Below are 18,538 nucleotides of genomic sequence, written 5' to 3' on the forward strand. Positions count from 1 at the left end.
GATGACATTCAGCTCTATTTCTCCTTTACATCTGCAGGTGTGGCAGCTGATGTGCTGAACCATTGCCTTGCGTAAGTAATAGACTGAATGAGAGCCAACCAACTGAAACTCAATCCAGATAAGACTGAGGCACTGTTAGTGGGTGGTTCCCTAGACCAGATGGGTGGGAGGTCGACTGCTCTTGATTGGGGTTACATTTCCTCTGAAGGAGCAGGTTCATAGCTTAACAGCCCTCCTGGATCCTTTGCTGTTGCTCGAGGCTCAGGTAGCCTCAGTGGCCCAGAGTGCCTTCCATCAGCTTCGGCCTGTGACCCAGTCCTATCTGGACAGGGATAGCCCAACTACTGTTGTCTATGCTCTGGTAACCTCAAGGTTACTTTACTGTAATGCATTATATGTAGGGCTGCCTCTGAAGATGGTTCAGAAACTTCATCTAGTGCAGAATTCAGTGGCTAAGTTGCTCACCTGAGCAAGACGGTTTGAGCATATTACACCGATCCTGGTCTGACTGCACTGGCTACCAATTAGTTTCTGAGCCCAATTCAAAGTGCTCAGGACCACAATACCTCATGACCGCCTCTTTCCATATGAACTTACCGGACCCTGAGATCATCCTCTGAGGCCCTTCTTCATGTGCCTCTTCCACGAGGTGTCCAGAAGGTGGCAACACGAGATCAGACCTTTTCTGCAGTGGCTCCCCATCTGCAGAATGCTCTCCCCAGGGAAGTTTGCCTGGCACCTTCATTATACAGCTTTAGGCGCCAGGCGAAAATGTTCCTTTTTAACCAGGCCTTCCTTTGGTTGGTTTGTTTGACATCCTATGCCCTTTTAAAATGTGTTATTTTATGAGGGCGAGAGGGTTATTGGGTTGTTGTTTTTATTATATATTTTGTGGTTTTATATTTTGAATTTGTTCTGTGAACTGCCCTGAGACCCCCAGGTATAGGGCAATATATAAATTTGAAGAAGAAGAAGAAGAAGAAGAAGAAGAAGAAGAAGAAGAAGAAGAAGAAGAAGAAGAGGGGGGTAGAGAGAGAGATAAACCAGCACCATGTAGGTGTTGCCCAGCAAGCAAGGTGGAAAGCTTAAAAGTTATTTTTGTGTCAGGTAGCTCAAGCCGACCCAGATTTGAAAGATCTTCTAGGCTTATTGCCTTGCTTTGGGTTACAAGGGCTGCTCAGCTCTGGGAATCTTGCAGGGCTCTAGGGTATGAGATCTTGCAGAAACTCTGATCCATCCTGCCCTGCCCTCCAGGCATCAGCATCCCAGAGCTGGCACATTGAACAGGCCCTGCCCCCCAAGTAAGTCATAGAACTTAAAAGCTCTTTACACACAGGGTAACCCAAACAGACCCAGTGCCAAAATGTATTTTAAGCTGTCTGCCTTGGTTGGATTTAACTTGTGCAATTTAAGCCAGCCTCCTTTGGTTGTGTATGGTTGAAATCAAGAAAGTTACATGCGTGTAAGATGTGATCACATGCCATCCAACTTTTGGAGACTCAAAACGAGGATGTGCATCTTCTAAGACATGTTCCCGGGCAAGTCATGTGACCCGCGCATCACTGTCACCCTAGAAAAGTGCTTTTTCGGGGCGACATCGCCTGCTGCCCTGAAGGGCTTTTTTCCAGACGAGCAAAGTGTGAGGTGCAAGAGAGCCCAGGACCCAAAATGGCTGCCACGATCTAATGTGAATAAACAGGATGTCTCGTTTTTCCCCAGGGCACTTGGCAGGTATGTGATCGTACTGTATTTAGGATGCTTTAGTTGATTTTCCTGCATTGCAGGGGGTTGGACTAAATGACTTTGGGGTCCCTTTCAAATATACAATTCTATGATTTTATGATTCTATGATTCATACACAAACACACACACACACACACACACACACACACAGAGAGAGAGAGAGAGAGAGAGAGAGATTTTATGAACTCTGCCTGCTTTTCCCTCCACACTCCTATTCCCTTTTTAGATTGTAAGCTTGAAAGCAGGGGTTGTCTTAGTGATGATCTTCGTAAATGATAGCAAAAGAAATGTGTGGAGAATTCTTACATACTTTAGAAATGTAATAATAATAATAATAATAATTTATTTGTACCCCGCCCTCCCCTGCCAGAGCTGGGCTCAGAGCGGCTAACATCATATAAATAATACAATATGCATAAAAATAAGCAATCAATCGATTAAAATGCATACCAAAACTAATTCAAATAAATTAAAGTAAAAGTAAAAACTGGACAAATGACAATCCTCAGGTTAAATGTAGAAATCTTAGAACCATAAAGTTGTAGAGCTGAATGTTACCCCAAAAAACATCTAATCACCTCCCCCTGCAATGCAGGAATCTCAACTAGATTATACATGAGAGATGACCAGCCAACCTCTGCTTAAAAACCTCCAAGGAAAGAGAGTCTGCCACCTTCCAAGGAAGTTTGTTCCACTGTCAAACAGCTCTTACCTTCAGAAAGTTCTTCCTGATGTTTAGTTGGAATCTCCTTTCTTGTAACTTGAATCCATTGGCTCAGGTCCTAACCCCTGGAGCAAGATATAATCATCAATAGGTTATACTTGAGTTTATGACTTACAAATCAGTTTCACTTTTAAAGTTGTCTGTCGCTCTGCCAGAAACCTTGACTAATCCTTTAGTGTCATAAAAACAACACTTTGCCTACCACTCTCTCCCTTGATCATACCAAAGATTAAAGAGGTTCTTAATTAGCATAATGTTAGGCAAATTCATCATTAAAAAAATCCCTCTCTCTTAGCTGATTTACAAAATCTGAAGTCACCTCAAGAAATCAACTTTGTCCTGGAAAACAAACATTCACCAGAAGTGAAAATATCAAATTCTATACAAGGCTTTGAATAATGTTTTGTTCCCCGTCCAGATTTTAGTTCTGCTAACACTTTGCAGAAAGTGGAACTTAATTGTTGGTCTGGAAGCCCCAGCTTATGCCGAATGTGGTGGCCAGACTGCTGATGGCGAAATCTGACAGACAACATGTGACTACATTGTTTAAACACCTGCGTTGGCTGCCCACCTGCTACTTAGCCAGGTTCAAGGGCCTTGTATTAACTGGTAAAACTTTGAGCAACTTAGATTGAGCATGACTCAGAGACCACCTGAACCCTTATATCCCAGCTCAGTCACTGAGATGCAGAAGCACTTTTGGTCCTTCCCCAAGTTAGTGGGGCTCATTTGGCAGCAATAAGAAGCCAAATCTTGAGCGTCATCCACCCACTCCTGTGGAACACTCTGCTATTAGAGGTTCAGCAGGTGCCTTCTGTCTTAACCTTTAAATGCCTGCTGAAAACTTTTGTTTATTCAGTTAGGCTTATGCAGGCAGTTAGTAAATCATATTGCTATAATACTTTTTAATGTGGTTTTTATGGTATGGTTTTATGTACATTTGTTGTAAACAGTTCTGTTTTTTAATGAATAAGAGAATATAAATTTGTTGATAAATAATAAATAAATTTATTTTAAGGACAATCCAGGTGAGGCACACAGAGTCTGTGATGGAGGAACAGCCATGTACTAAACCAGACGTATGAACCTCAGGTCACAAGCTCAGATGTGGCCTCCTAAGCCTCTCTTCTCTGACCCCTAGAACTCTCCCAGTGCCGGACCCCTTCCTCAGCCATGCCCCACTGCCCAGGCCATGCCCCTCACTGACTCCTGCTTCACACCCTCCTCTTGGGCTTTTCCCTGGCTGAAACATTTCTTCTTCTTCTTCTTCTTCTTCTTCTTCTTCTTCTTCTTCTTCTTCCTCGATCACTCATAGTCAAGTAAGATTGTCTTCCATGAACATGGTTTTAACATTGAGTCCGTAAATGACTGTGGAGGCCAATTCTGGATCCACAGATCCTTCCACAGTGGGGACATTGGTTTCTGGCTGGGAGTTGATCACTGTGAGGGTTTGCCAAATGTGCCTTCCTCTTAGCGCGTTTCTCCCTTTCGTCCTGAGTTTGAGCGTCTTCAGAGCCTATGACACCTTTTACAGATAGGTAGCCGTGTTGGTCTGCCATAGTCAAAACAAAATAATAAAAAAAATTCCTTCCAGTAGCACCTTAAAGACCAACTAAGTTAGTTCTTGGTATGAGCTTTTGTTGCCCTACCCACTTTTGCCTCTGGCTCCACCTGCTACTGGCAAGTGCCCCCCCCCCAAAAAAAAGCTTGTGCAGAAGAAAATGTGGCCATTAGACTGAAAACCATTGATAGTAATGAATACACATCTGAATGAAAACCACTGCCTTCCTTACTTCACTTCCCCTAACACATCCCTTTCTATCCCCCACCACCACCATGCGAGCAATGCTGAAGAAGTTTTCCACCACCGTAAGAAGGCAGCCTCCAGTGCGAGGCCTTCTTCTCTGCCTTTGGACCTCCCTCTTCTCCAACAGATAATTAAAGGTGCTGCATGCTGGCATCCAATAACCCCCTCATCTGCAGAAGCTTTGGCTTGCTCCCTTACGGACCAATCAACACGGCCTTGTAAACATACCTGTGACAAAGTCTTTCAAGCGCCTTGAGTTCTGCAAGAAAAGTTGATGACAGTGTTCTGTCACATTTCAACTTGTCTCCCAAGAATGTCCATTGCCTACACCAGCCTGCTGTTGTGCTGCAGTCACTGGAAGAAGCCCTGCTATGTGTTCTTTCACCCACAGACTTGGAGAAGAGGGAGACTTGGGATCAGAGGACCTTCTTGGTGGTGGTCCCAGGACTGCAGAATGTGCTGCTCCAAGAGGTCCAGCACCTGCCTCACTGCCTCTATGACCATTGGGTCCCTTCCAACTCTATGATTCTGTGATTAGCCAAGTAATGAAAACAGTTTTGTTGAGGTATGCATCCTCATTAGGAAATTTTCTTGGATAACCCCTCATTTTCATTATTATTTTGATGGTTCTAAGTTATTAACTGGTAAGATGCTGCTGAAGCACTTTCATTTAATCACTTTATAATGAAGCATCTTGTATCTGCTGGATCCAGGACTGGATTGTGCTGGAAAGTGCACATTCTAGATTTAGAAGGACATGATAATATATTTGGATGGCATACATACCTATGGTCCATAAAGCATTTCAGAACCATATAATAAGAAAATCAATCTTTAGGATATGGGAAAAGTATCCTTTATTATTTTGATGGTTCTAAGTTATTAACTGGTAAGATGCTGCTGAATCACTTTTGTTTAAATGTGTTTTTTTAGTATGGTTTCATAGAATCATAGAATTGAAGATTTAGAAGGAAAACCAAAGGTCAACTAGTCTAACCTCCTGCAATACAGGAACCACAGCTAAATGTTTTATGTAAAACATCTATATGGTTTCTATGCATTGCTTGCCATTCTGAGGGACAAAGATGTCAGATATGAATTCAAAAATAGTGAATGGTCTAAGATCACCAAATGTAGGAAATTGAACCCAGGTCTTCCTGACAGAAACCTAATGCAAGAGAGGGAGAGAAGGAAAACAGAACTATTCCATCAATGCCGCTGAGATACTAGTTGCCTTTGTGTCCCCTCATCTGTCCTATAGCACTAGTTCCATCAGGCTCCCTTAATGTTTCCTTTCCAGCTGCTTATTTGTATAAGTGTTATTTTAAAAACTGGCATCTGAGTTTCCTCTTTTCCTCCTCCCTCCCTACCCCCTTTTCCTTGGACACCATGTCTGTTAAATGATCCTCCACCTCTGTGGCTCTTGCTGCTTCTGTTCCCAACCAGAATGTCAATTATGTTCACAGTGTGGCCTTTTTACTTTTGGTGCAGGACGCTAGTGAGAATCTTTAATTGGCTGCATAGTTTCTCATGGACATGAGCCAGAGGGGTTTGGGCCCCAGAAACATGAGGCTCCAGAAGAAGAACAGCATGTTCGCCTCATTGCTGCAGCTCGCTCAGATCTGAACCAAGAATGTCAAGGCCAAACTAACATATCAGGATGACTCGTTTTTGTCTGGTCAGCTTCTTGTAATGTCCTATTCATGGAAGCCTATCTTGAAAGTTGTATATCAAACTGCAGACATTCTAGCCAAAGCATCCCCAAGCAGCTTGGATTTTGCAAAGGACAATGATTTATATGAGTTGAGAGGGAGCAAGCAGGAACTGGGTAGATCTTTGACAGAAGTGAAAAGGGGGGAAGGCAAAGCAAGAGATGGATCTTGTAACGCAACAGCCAAATCCCTCTTGGCTTGCTTGGTGTCTTAGTCTTCTGCAGTGGTTTTGCCATATGCTTCTCAAGAGCATTAGTTCCCTCCACCTGGCCTTTCAAGGGGGCGAAAATGGACATCTGTTTGGACAAGGCTGCAGCTAGGCTGGACCACAGCCCTGGGAGCCCCAAATGACCACGCAGAGAGTGGCAGGTGATGGAGGCAGACCTAAACAGGCCACATGCCACCATGGCACCTATGCATGATGTTGTGGGTTTGCGGGGTCAGTCTGGATAACACCCTGAATTCCTTCTATTAAGTAGTGGGTAGACAAAGCAGATGACACAGAGATTTCTCCAAGTGGTTCTTTATAGTAAGCTGGAACTGAACTGAACAGCAAACAGCTCAGCCGGCCTACTTTTATAGGCAGCCGGCTGTCAACATTATAACAAAAACAACCCAGGGTTTCCCGCCTAAAGTAACTGATGTGGACCTGAGTGAAAACTATATACACGATACTCCTGGTGGCCAGGGTGAGAATTTCAATACATAACACCTTCCACTTGCAAGAATTAGGTGACGGTGCTCTCCAGGCCAATGGGTAGTCCTTTCTGCCACCCACCTCACCTCCAAGCCAACAAGAGCCAGAGTAGTGCAGGAGGCAGAGAGCACAGCCCCCAGATCAGAAATAAGTTACTCTAGTCTTTTCAGTGCTCACTCTGTTCTGATGACAGGGTCTGGATATGAGAATTAGGTATATACTGTCACCTGAACCGATCCCCTTCATGGGAGAGCAGCCCCCATATAAAATGGAGGCCCATCATTCTTAAGCGTGTCCCCACAGGAAGGGCATGTGCTTGAGCATTGCCGTCTGTGTACAGAACCCACATGGAAGTGCCACATTAAAGGCTTGAGTCCAGACTCCTTTGTGAAAGGTACTACACTTGATCTTAGCCAAAAGGGCCAAGAAGCGGTTTGTGGAAGGGACCCTGATGCAGCAGAGGCTTCCAGTGGGAGAGCCGTGTGGGAAGAGGCTTGACCTTCCACAATCCCTGCAGCCCCACAAACACCCTCCCCACACTGCCGCAAAGGGGCCCTGTACTCCTACAACAAAGAGGTGCTGAATCCCAAGTACATATGTTCAGCACCAGGGCAGAGGAAGCAAACTCCATGCTATTTCTGTGATCATAATGGTACTGCGGTTTAAGAGAGTTTTTAATACGCAAAGCTGTGTGTGCTAGGACTGTTTTTCTCTTGGGATTGGCAGGTTTTTGGTCCCCTGCCTCCCATTTTGCTCCAGCAGGTCAGTGATGCAGAAGCAGCAGGAAGGGTGGTTGGGGGGAGAGAAAGGAGAATTCTCTGCTTCACCACTGAAGTGATATACAGGGTTCTCTGAAGGAGGCTCCTGTAAAAAGACAAAGTCAGGTGTCTGAAACAAATTCATCCACAGTCTGGAGAACCCACAGTCATTAGCACAACTTGTTTTTGAAAGAAGACCATTAGTAAGCAAGGATGACATTTGTTCTTCTTGGAAGCACTCTTAAACTTTCAAAGGCGGCTTTGCCAATATGGAGCCTTCCAGGTGGTTGAGGCTAAATGATGGGAATTGTAGTCGAAAACATCTGAAAGGACCAGGTTGCAAAGGCCATTTCAGAACAGCAGTGTGAGGTGGCATCTATTTATGACTTATGAATTTTTTTTGAAATTGTGTTTCAACCACTGGTTAACAGGAGTGATGAGCAAAGTTAGGACAGCCTTGCTTGCTTGCTTGCTTAATAGTATTCCTGAACTGCTTAATATTTCAAAAAATTATCTCCTGGTGCACAGCATGTACAATATAAAAAAGGTATGCCCCTTAAAACAGAAAAAAACCAACAACCTTGTGTATTCCAAGAGCCTCTGATAACAAAACCTAAACAAATGTTACTGCAGGGCAAGGAGGTCTAGGTTTGTCCTTCAGTTCTACAACAGATAATCCACTCAGTGATTCTGCCTCAACCAAAATGAGCAAGGAGATGGAGTGCCTCCCCTGGGAAGAAAGGCTCCAGCATTTGGGACCTTTTAGTTTAGAGAAAAGGAGAGTAACAGGTGACATGATATAAGTTTATACTATTGTGTATGTCTGGAGAAAGTGAAGAGAGAAAGGTTTCTCTCCACCAGGCCTGTTCTTGTGCCCATCCAGTGAAGCTGAATGTGGGGAGACATGATGAAACACACAGTTAAACTATGGAACTCACTCCCACAGGAGGCAGCGATGGCCACTAACCTAGATACCTTTAAAGGGGCATTACACAAATTCATGGAGCTGTTGATGACTCTTAGCCTTGATGGTTATGTTCTGCCTTGACAGCTGGAGGCAACGACGCTTCTGAATCCCAGTGGCTGGAAGCCGCAGAAGGGATAAGGGCTCTTGTACTCCCATCCTGCTTGGTGGCTTCCCATGGGGGCATCTGTTCGGCCACTGTGAGACCAGGATGCTAGGCAGGGGGACATGTTGTGATCCAGCAGGCTCTTCTTATGTTCTCATGTGCTGCTGTCAAATACACGTACTGTAGTTATTTATTTCAGAAAAATTCTATACCGCTTAACTGTAGATCAGAGCAGTGATCTACAGTTGACTCCCCATGCTCTTGCAGAGTGGAGCATGGGAGGAATATTTTATTCTGTGTGAGTGCCTAAGGGCCCCGTTCCTGCCATTCACCCCCTGGCCCGGAGCAAGGCCTCATAAGAATGGTTCCCGCTGCTGCTGCTGCTGCCCAGGAGGACTCAGAACAGTGCAGAGTTCTTTTAAAAATGTTTTTAAAATTTATTTTTCCCTTTTAATTCTTTTTTCTGGGGGGTGGGTGGGATGTATGTTTAGTTGGGTTCAGGAATTTGTTTAATTTTGGTGTGTTTGTAATTTTCACTGTTTTTGGATTGTATTACTTTATTGTGTTTTTGTGTGTGTGTTTTTAAAGGTTTTATTTTGTTCTTAAGGGGAGGAGTCAGGGCTGCCTGGGAGTGGGTTCCAGCCAACAGAATGCGTGGGGCAGGTTCCACAGGGGGGGGAAGCACTGGGACAACCGATCTCAGTGATCACGGGTAGGAGGAGGAGTTACGCTAAGAGCAGACCATGTCATTACGGAGGAGGCAGGTTTAGTCGTTGTTTGAGGGTCTGGTCCTGACTTGATGGATACTGGAATCAGCAAGGGATACCCACATGACCTGAAGCTGCTGCTGTGCAATGCCAGGTTGATGATTCATAAGACCACTGCCATCCATGACTTGATCATGGATGGAGGACTTCACCTGGCATGTGTAACAGAGACTTGGTTGGATGAAGCAGATGGGCCTGTTCTTGCCGCTGCTTGTCCACCAGGTTTCTCTTATGCACAGCAACCCAGGCCTTCTGGGCAGGGAGTGGGAGTTGCAGTGATTTTTAGGAAGTCATTAGTTTGCACCAGGCGTCCTATTGGGAAGACCCCGTTCTCTGAGTGCATGTTCTGGAAGTTGGGAAATAGGGGCAGAACAGGATTCCTTTTGGTGTACCAAGGATTCCCTGCCAGAGCTGCTTCAGGTTGTGGCGGATGTTCTCCTGGAGAAACCTAGTTGGGCTGTCCTAGGGGATTTTAACATCCATGCCGACACGACCTTACAAGGGGCTGCTCAGGACTGCGTAGAAAGCATGGCCTCCATGGGGCTGTCCCTGAATAAGTCTGGCCCAACCCATAGCCGCGGACATGTCTTGGACCTGGTGTTCACCTCTATAGATATTGGTGATATGACACTAAGTAAAAGCGAAACTAAAGAAGTGCCATGGTCAGATCACTTCCTGGTGCAACTGGACTTCTTTGTGACCCTTCCCCTCTGCAGGGAGGTAGGACCAATTCGGATGGTCCGCCCCATCACTTAATGGATTCAAATGGTTTCCAGAGAGTGGTAGGGGATGCTTTATCCCATGTTGATGGCCTTTCAGCTGATTCCCTGGTGGCCCGCTGGAATGTGGAGTTAACCAGGGCTATTGACTGTCTGGCTCCGAAGCGCCCTCTCCGATTGCATGGAGCCCGGACAGCCCCGTGGTTTTCCACGGATCTGATAATAATAATAATAATAATAATAATAATTTATTATTTATACCCCGCCCATCTGGCTGGGCCTCCCCAGCCACTCTGGGCGGCTTCCATAAAAACCAAAAATACAGTAAAATATCACACGTTAAAAACTTCCCTGAACAGGGCTGCCTTAAGATGTCTTCTGAATGTCAGGTAGTTGTTTACCGCTTTGACATCTGCTGGAAGGGCGTTCCACAGGGCGGGCGCCACTACCAAGAAGGCCCTCTGCCTGGTTCCCTGTAGCTTTGCTTCTCGCAATGAGGGAACCACCAGAAGGCCCCCGGCGCTGGACCTCAGCGTCCGGGCAGAATGATGGAGGTGGAGACGCTCCTTCAGGTATACTGGACCGAGGCCGTTTAGGGCTTTAAAGGTCAGCACCAACACCTTGAATTGTGCTCGGAAACATACTGGGAACCAATGTAGGTCTTTCAAGACCGGTGTTATATGGTCTCGGCGGCCGCATTATAGCATTATAGTATTAATGGAAAATAAGGGTAAAAATAAGTTAAGATATTTATATGACAGAAAATAGAGAAAGATGGAAAGGAATTGCTGAAACAATTAATAGAAGTGGAATACAAAAAGGGAGGTGAGAGGAGGTCGATGAAACAAGGGTATGAAAGATAGACTACTGAAATGGTACAATGTATGTTTTTAAATTGTTTTTGTTTTGTTTTGTTTAGGTTAATGTTGTGTTATGTATTGTTTATATATTGTAATGTATTGTTTTTTCCTTTTCTTGTTGTTGTTTTTTCTTTTTTTCTTTTTTCTTCTTTTCTTTTTGTAAGTTTTAAAAGTAATAAATATTATTTTTTTAAAAAAGAGGAAATGATAGATCACGGGTAGGCAAACTAAGGCCCGGGGGCCAGATCCAGCCCAATCGCCTTCTAAATCTGGCCCATGGATGGTCCGGGAATCAGCATGTTTTTACATGAGTAGAATGTGTGCTTTTATTTAAAATGCATCTCTGGGTTATTTGTGAGGCATAAGAATTCGTTCATTTTTTCCCCTTCAAAATATAGTCCGGCCCCCCACAAGGTCTGAGGGACAGTGGACTGGCCCCCTGCTGATAGACCCTCCTGGAGATTGGATGCTTTCTTCAAAGGATTCTGTAGCTGCGATTCCTGCATCGCACGGGGTGGACTAGATGAGTCTTGGGGCCCTTTCCAAGTCTACAGTTCAGTGATTCTAGCATAATGCAGTTCTCCAATTCAAAACTTGATACAAAATGTACATACTAGCGGGAATTATCCACAAAATGTGTTTAGTGGAAATAAGAAACAAAAATGAATTACATAGGCCAAAATTGCATATGAAAGAGCACATATTATGTTTAAAGTGCTTCAAAATTCACACACAGATTTTCAAGTGGACTTTAAACAAATAAATAAATTGCAAATTGCTGCAGAAACCTGGAGAAAACAGAACAAAAGAAACAAAACCAAGAGAAACTGAAACTGACAGAGCCATCTATCCCTCACTCTCAGACACTCCAATCTGTCAATCCTTTCCGTGTCCGGGACAGGTGAGCTTCCGGGGAAAACAAAAGCCTTTGGGTTGCAAAGCTGAAACTTAAAGGAACTGATGGAAGGGCATCACCAGGAGTGAAGCCTGCATCTCAGACACACGTTTGTGATGTCAAAGTATTTTGAAATTGGATAGAAGATGTAGAAGCACTGACTTTTAACAGGTGGCAGCCATTATGTGCTCTCCATAGCTGACATTTCCCCAGGAAAGCTGAACCACTTTGCCAGTCTGCAGGGCTGATTTTCCCACAGGAGAAATCCTGTGTTTGCATAGCAGCCAAGGTGCCCTGAAGACCCCTTTCCTGTCTCTTCACCCACACGCTTTGCCTCATCATGTTGGAGCTCCTACTGCAGTGCAGGGCACCTGGTGTGGCAGTTTTCACAGCTTTGACATATTTGCTTACTTAATTCCCACAGAAAGGCCTTATAAATCTATGCCCTGAAAAACCCCTTTCCCCATGCCCCCAGGCCTGCTCTTTGTAAACATCTCTGCATTTGCCTGGGTTCCTTTTAAACTGTTTGAAGCAGATGAAAGAAACAGGCCAATTAATCAAGAGTAGCCATTTTCCTGGCCCAGCAGCCTCTTCCAGAGTTAAAACAAAGACCAACCATTGCTAGATCTTTTTGTTTCGGGGCCTCCCTGAATTTAAGGCTTGTTAACCCCTAAGGACTCCTGAAACATTTGCTTTCCAAAGGTCCATAGCCAAACCTGGCATGCCTCCGATGAAGTAATGCCATACCTGTCCACCTGTCTGGTCTCTTGCTTTACAATATTTGGAGTGAAAATGCATGTCGTATAACTTTTTGTGACATTGTTTAGAAAGCGGCCATTTGTATGTGTCAAAATGAAGTGCAAATCACCCCTCCAGTCAGCAGAAATGTGGTTTTCTTCTCAATAGATATTTTGCAATGCATGCTTGTTATGATAGCTTCTCAGTTGCGCATCATCCTGTTCCTCCGGAAGAAAGTGCAATGTAATGGAAAACACTGCGGGAGCCATTATGTACAGATGGCACCCAACCCATCATTTTGGCTCTCCCCATATATAGCAGTTGTATTTCTGTATCACAACTAGCGTGAATTAAGTCTGAGTTAACTTGAACATGTTGTTTTGCCTTTCTCTCAACAGCTAAACTGGGCTGAGCTGTGATTAGTGCGGAAATTTGGCCTCTAGTGCAGACATCTCCAACAGTTGTGGTCCAAACTTGCTCAGCTGCTGAGAAAGAGGCAAGGTGCTGGTGCCTATTTTCTTTTTTTACTTCACAGTGTTGAGAGAGGGATCATACTGGCTTGGGGCCAATGGAGACATTGCATGATATGTGTAGGTGCCGCTGTAAATGTTGCATGTGTCTTCTACACACAAGAGAAAGGCAGGCCTTTGAGACCTGACTTGGGGAAGTTCTACTGTGAGTTGTGGTAAAGGTAAAGGTACCTGTCAGGGGCTCAGGAGCAGAGGCACAGGGAAGAGAGGAGATGGAGAGCGAAGCTGAAGAATCCGAGGGGAGCGTAGGAGAAGAGGACAGTGAACCGAGGCATTCCATGAGCCTCTCCAGCGAATCGGAAGATTCACAGAAGGGGGCGTCAGGGGTAGGGGGTTCCCAAGGGGAACGTCCCAGGAGCAAGGGGGCAGCAGGGACTCCCAGAGCAGTAGTTGGAAATCAGGACCAGCTTCCCCACCAGAGCAGAGTGGGGGGGAAGAGTCCCAAGGATCAGGGCCGTGGGAGCAGTCCTGTTGCAGCAAGACCCGCAAGGGGATTGGAGGCCGTGCGCTTTCTACTCCAGGAAACTCAGAAAGTCGGAGCAGAACTACACCATCTGGGACAGAGAGTTGCTGGCCATTCATGCAGCCTTCAAGGCATGGCGGCACTTCCTCATCGGAGCCAAACACACGGTGCAAGTTCGCACGGACCATATGAACCTGGAATACTGGCGCACAGCGCGGTTCCTGAACCAGAGACACATCCGCTGGGCGGAGTTCTTTGCGGATTTCGACTTCAGGATAGAATATATCCCCGGAGACAACAACATCATGGCTGATGCGCTATCCAGGAAGCCGCAGTATCTGGAGGAAGCAGCACCGGTAGCGGCCAAACATATTTTCGCACCTAAGGCGTGGGCATGCGCTTCGGCCACCGTGGACCTGGAAGCAATACGGCGCGAGCTTCGAACGGATTCCTTCACACGATCCAAGATGGAGGAGGTGCGCAGTGGCACAGCGAAGGACGACGAGTTCCAGATACGCGACGGACTGCTCCTCCGCAAAGGGGCCATCTACGTGCCGGGAGATGAACTCCGCGCGAGAGTACTGCAACAGCTACACGACGCACCCAGCGCCGGACATTTCGGCAAGGAAAAGACGGTGGAATTAGTAGCCAGAGACTTTTGGTGGCCCAAGATGCGGGGAGAAGTCGCGGATTACGTCACGAGGTGCGACACATGCCAAAGGGCCAAGCCAGTACACAGACCGCCGGCGGGACTGTTGGAACCGCTACAGACCCCGTCCGAACCGTGGGAGAGGGTGGCCTTGGACTTTGTCACTGATCTGCCCAGCTCGAGGGGCAAAACAGCAGTACTCGTGGTAGTCGACATGTTCACCAAGATGGCGCACTTCATTCCTTGCGCGAAGGTGGCCACAGCGGAACAGACAGCCAAGCTGTTCATGGGCCACGTGTTCAAAGTGCACGGCCTGCCACGGTCTATCCTGTCCGACCGGGGGCGCCAGTTGATCTCGAGTTTCTGGCAGAAGCTGATGGGGATCCTAAACGTCAAGGTCAACCTAGCGTCGGCAAGACACCCGCAGACCAACGGACAAGCGGAGAGGGTCAACGCCATCATGCAGCAGTACCTGAGATGCAGCCAGCAGCCCTCGACCTGGGTGGACTACCTACCGCTGGCTGAGTTTGCCTACAACAACACGAAACACGTGTCCACGGGGGTGACACCGTTTTTCGCCAACAATGGGCGACATCCCAGGACCTTCCCGGGCTTAGAGAAAGAGGGGGAAGGGGAGCTGCAGGGAGCAGAGGCATTGGCAGAGGAGTTACAGGAGGTCCATGAACAGCTCCGAAGGCAGTTAGAGCTAGCTAAACACGTGTACAAGATGCAGGCAGACAGACACAGGAGAGTTGGGGAGGACATACGGGTAGGGGACTGGGTCTGGTTAGCAGCCCAGGCAGTGCAGGCCAGATCCTTAGCTAAGAAGAAGCTCGGACACAAGCAGCTAGGCCCGTACCAAGTCGAGGCACAGATCAACCCAGTGGCTTTCCGGTTGACACTACCGGAGGGATCCAGAATGCACCCAGTCTTTCATAGATCGGTGCTCACACCCTACAAGGCACCTCACAGGTTTCAGGCGCCAGGGACAGCTCCTAGCCCGCTTAGAGACGCACCCACGACAGGGGGGTCGCCAAGGGCGGGGCCGCTCAACGAGGTCACAGAGATTTTGGACTCAAGATGGGGGGAAGAGGGGGTTGAATATCTCCTCGCAAGGGAAGGTACCCCGGCCAGCGCCAACAGCTGGGTACCGTATTATGAGGTGGAGGAGCACTACCTCAAAGACAAGTTCCACGCACTCTTCCCACACAGGCCCATGCCGGAGGATTATTTTGACGAATATCTTTTCACACCCACACTTTCAGCCAGCACGTTCCGTGGTTTCTCTTCAGAGGAGGACACGGCGCAGGAGACTAGCTCCCCAGAGGGGTCCCTCTCAGGGTTTGGCACAAGCGGTTCTTATTGGTGGGAAGATCGACCTGGGGTGGGGTGGCGCACAGAACTGCCAAGCGGGCCCGCGCACGCAGCGTCATCCCAGGCGACAGGAGGAGAGGGGGTCATGGACGTGTTGGGGGAGGATCCGGGGTTCGAACACACCGGCAGAGAGATGGAAGCGGAGGAGATCGACGTCGACGAGCCCGGCTGGAGACACACCACGGGGGAAGAACTGTATCCTGCACTCACCCCCACAACATTGGAGCACCCAGAACCCACGCCAGAAGAGGGGGAGGGGGAAGGGGGGGCTTCGAGGGGGGGATGGATGTCAGGGGTTCAGGAGCACAGGGAAGAGAGGAGATGGAGAGCGAAGGGGAAGAATCCGAGGGGAGCGTAGGAGAAGAGGACAGTGAACCGAGGGATTCCATGAGCCTCTCCAGCGAATCAGAAGATTCACAGAAGGGGGCGCCAGTGGCCAGGGGTAGGGGGTTCCCAAGGGGAACGTCCCAGGAGCAAGGGGGCAGCAGGGACTCCCAGAGCAGTAGTTGGAAATCAGGACCAGCTTCCCCACCAGAGCAGAGTGGGGGGGAAGAGTCCCAAGGATCAGGGCCAGTGCATTCCCCACCAGGGAGAGAAGATAAGGCAGGGCTGACCACACCTCCATCGGAGAGTCAGACAACGGAGGGGAGGGCAGATCCGGCCAGTATCCCGGAAGAGGGAAGCAGTGACAGAAGTAGTGTAACGGTCAGGAGGAAGGTCACTGGGGTGGCGTGAGAGGCAAGTTCAAATGTACAGGAGCGCGGGACAGCAGAGAATGAGGATTGTGAACCGGGTCCTAAAGCCCGCCGGAGGGAGGGGGAGGAGCTAAGCGACTCAGCATCGGAAGAGTCCAGAAAGGGCAATGCCCCAGCGGGCAGGAGGACCCAGAGGAGGAGAGAGCAGCGTAAAAGGTGGAGCCGGGCTAGGATCTTAAACTGGTGTCATAGGGGAGGAGACTCAGACGGTACTTCGCCGGTCTAGGCTTTAAGACGTAGAGCTGCGCGCTGCGGCTTTGAAATGGAAACTAAACCTCAATAAAGACTTTTGTACATAACGACAGTCTGGCGTTGGTCCTCTGTGAGCTGGGACCTAGAGGCAGCTCTGACAGTACCCCTGCCCATATGGGCCAGTCGTGTCCGACTCTAGGGTTGTGTGCCCATCTCACTTAAGAGGCCGGGGGCCAGCGCTGTCCGGAGACACTTCCGGGTCACGTGGCCAGCGTGACGAAGCTGCTCTGGCGAGCCAGCACCAGCGCAGCACACGGAAATGCCGTTTACCTTCCCGCTATAAAGCGGTACCTATTTATCTACTTGCACTTAAGGGTGCTTTCGAACTGCTAGGTGGGCAGGAGCCAGGACCGAAGACGGGAGCTCACCCCGCCACAGGGATTCGAACCGCCGACCATACGATCGGCAAGCCCTAGGCACTGTGGTTTTACCCACAGCGCCACCCGCGTCCCTCCTGTGAGTTGTTGAGGGGGAGTTAAAAACACCTCTGTGGTTATGAGCAACAGCCACGCAGGGTGCAGTGAATCAATGGGAACCCTAGAAGCCCCCAAAACATATTGTTGCACCTACCCAAATCTCTGAGCATTCCAGTTCACTCTCCCTGGAATGAGTGTCAATGACGATCTTGAAGTCTTTAGGTTTTATTTACACAGAAATACAACCTGAGTGGGGCTCACAAGATTAAGACTCTAGCAGATATTGCCCCCACTTTTAGTTCCCAGAAAAACCTAAGGCCACAGCCTTGGGGTCCATCACAAATCCAGACATGCCTCTGTCTCTCCTGCTTCCAGTATCGGCTGAAACTCAAACACAGCTCTCCACCCCTCGCCCATGGATCTCCATCTTAAGATGGCATGAGACCTGGCCAGGTGGCAACAGAGCACATTCTGAGAGCACAGAGGAGACACCCAGAAAGTGTAGAACAATGCAGCTGCATGAGAACATGGATCATTCCTTCCTCCCTCCCTTCGTTTCTATCCTTTCTATCTCCCCATCTCTCTCACACACACACTTTGGGAAGTCATGTACCATACATCATTTCCTTGGCAGGGCTGTTGTACCTTCAGGGCCACGTAACAGGCCAGGCCTTCTCACCACTGCTCTCAAGAAAAACCCTTCACCTGCTATACTCCTGCCTGTTCTGCAGCTTTTCACGGCTGCATCTCTCCCCCCCCCCCCTGAGTCCAGAGAAGTACTGATGAGGAAGTCTGCACCTGCTGACTTTAAAAAGGGTAGATTCTTCCCATCAAAGCTTCGCAACGTGCTGTGCCACCTGCCCTCCTGACCGTTCTGCTTCCCCAACTCCTGTCCAGGTGGCATCACTGTGGAACAGTGTTCTGCTGCTCATACAGAGAGGAAAGACAATCTCTTATTCAAGTAGGCACACATGATGAAGATCAGGATACTCCATGCTTTCTTTTTTATAAAAAGTCAAAGCAGCAACTAGGGAGGCAGCTTCAGTGGTGGTTGGGGGGTTTGACCCTTCCCTCCCAAACCTTTTACTTGATCTAAATCACCCTCAGTAGTTGCCAGCAGTGTCTCTTTCCTCCCCCCACTCCAGAAAGAAACCTCTAAGCCACAGCACAGGGGTGCAAGTAAAGTGATGGAACAGAAATCACAAAGACAAATGTAAGCTCAGAATTGCTCAAAATTCAATTTTTATTTAAAGTGGGAAATACCCTCAGATAATGGCAAATGCCCTCACATAATAGTAAGTGCCCTCAGATAATGGCAAATGCCTTCAGATAATGGCAAATGCCCTCAGATCATGGCAAATGCACTCAGATAATGGCAAATGCCCTCAGATAATGACAAATGTCCTCAGATCATGACAAATGCACTCAGATAATGGCAAATTCCCTCAAATAACACCAAATAATGATTCCTCCTTCATCACTGACCACACACTTCACTCTGGTTTGGGAAGAGGATTTATGGGAAATGGTGCATTGGTGGGAACACATCCACATGTTCAATCAGGACGTCCGCTAGATGGAAAAGAAGATAAGAGAAGTGAGTCTTCCT

At 47.7% G+C, this 18,538-nt stretch overlaps 2 protein-coding genes across 3 annotated transcripts in view; one reads left to right on the forward strand and one right to left on the reverse strand.

The window, feature by feature from the left end:
- The first annotated feature begins 1,702 nt into the window (after positions 1-1,702).
- LOC307207528 (uncharacterized protein) overlaps positions 1,703-18,538 on the forward strand; it is a 73,526-nt gene continuing 56,690 nt past the window's right edge. The window contains exon 1 of the mRNA XM_079961524.1: positions 1,703-1,731. The gene's annotated coding sequence lies outside the window, so the exon portion shown is untranslated. The remainder of the gene's footprint in view (positions 1,732-18,538) is intronic.
- The window catches only part of LOC307207522 (uncharacterized protein), a 97,292-nt gene continuing 96,907 nt past the window's right edge, over positions 18,154-18,538 (reverse strand). For both annotated transcript variants that reach the window (XM_079961511.1, XM_079961512.1), the window contains one exon: positions 18,154-18,501. In XM_079961511.1, the coding sequence (XP_079817637.1) occupies positions 18,446-18,501 (56 nt within the window). In that variant the 3' untranslated portion in view covers positions 18,154-18,445. The remainder of the gene's footprint in view (positions 18,502-18,538) is intronic.

This window comes from Podarcis cretensis (genome assembly GCF_951804945.1).
Source record: "Podarcis cretensis genome assembly, chromosome: Z".
In the NCBI taxonomy this organism is placed as follows: domain Eukaryota; kingdom Metazoa; phylum Chordata; class Lepidosauria; order Squamata; family Lacertidae; genus Podarcis; species Podarcis cretensis.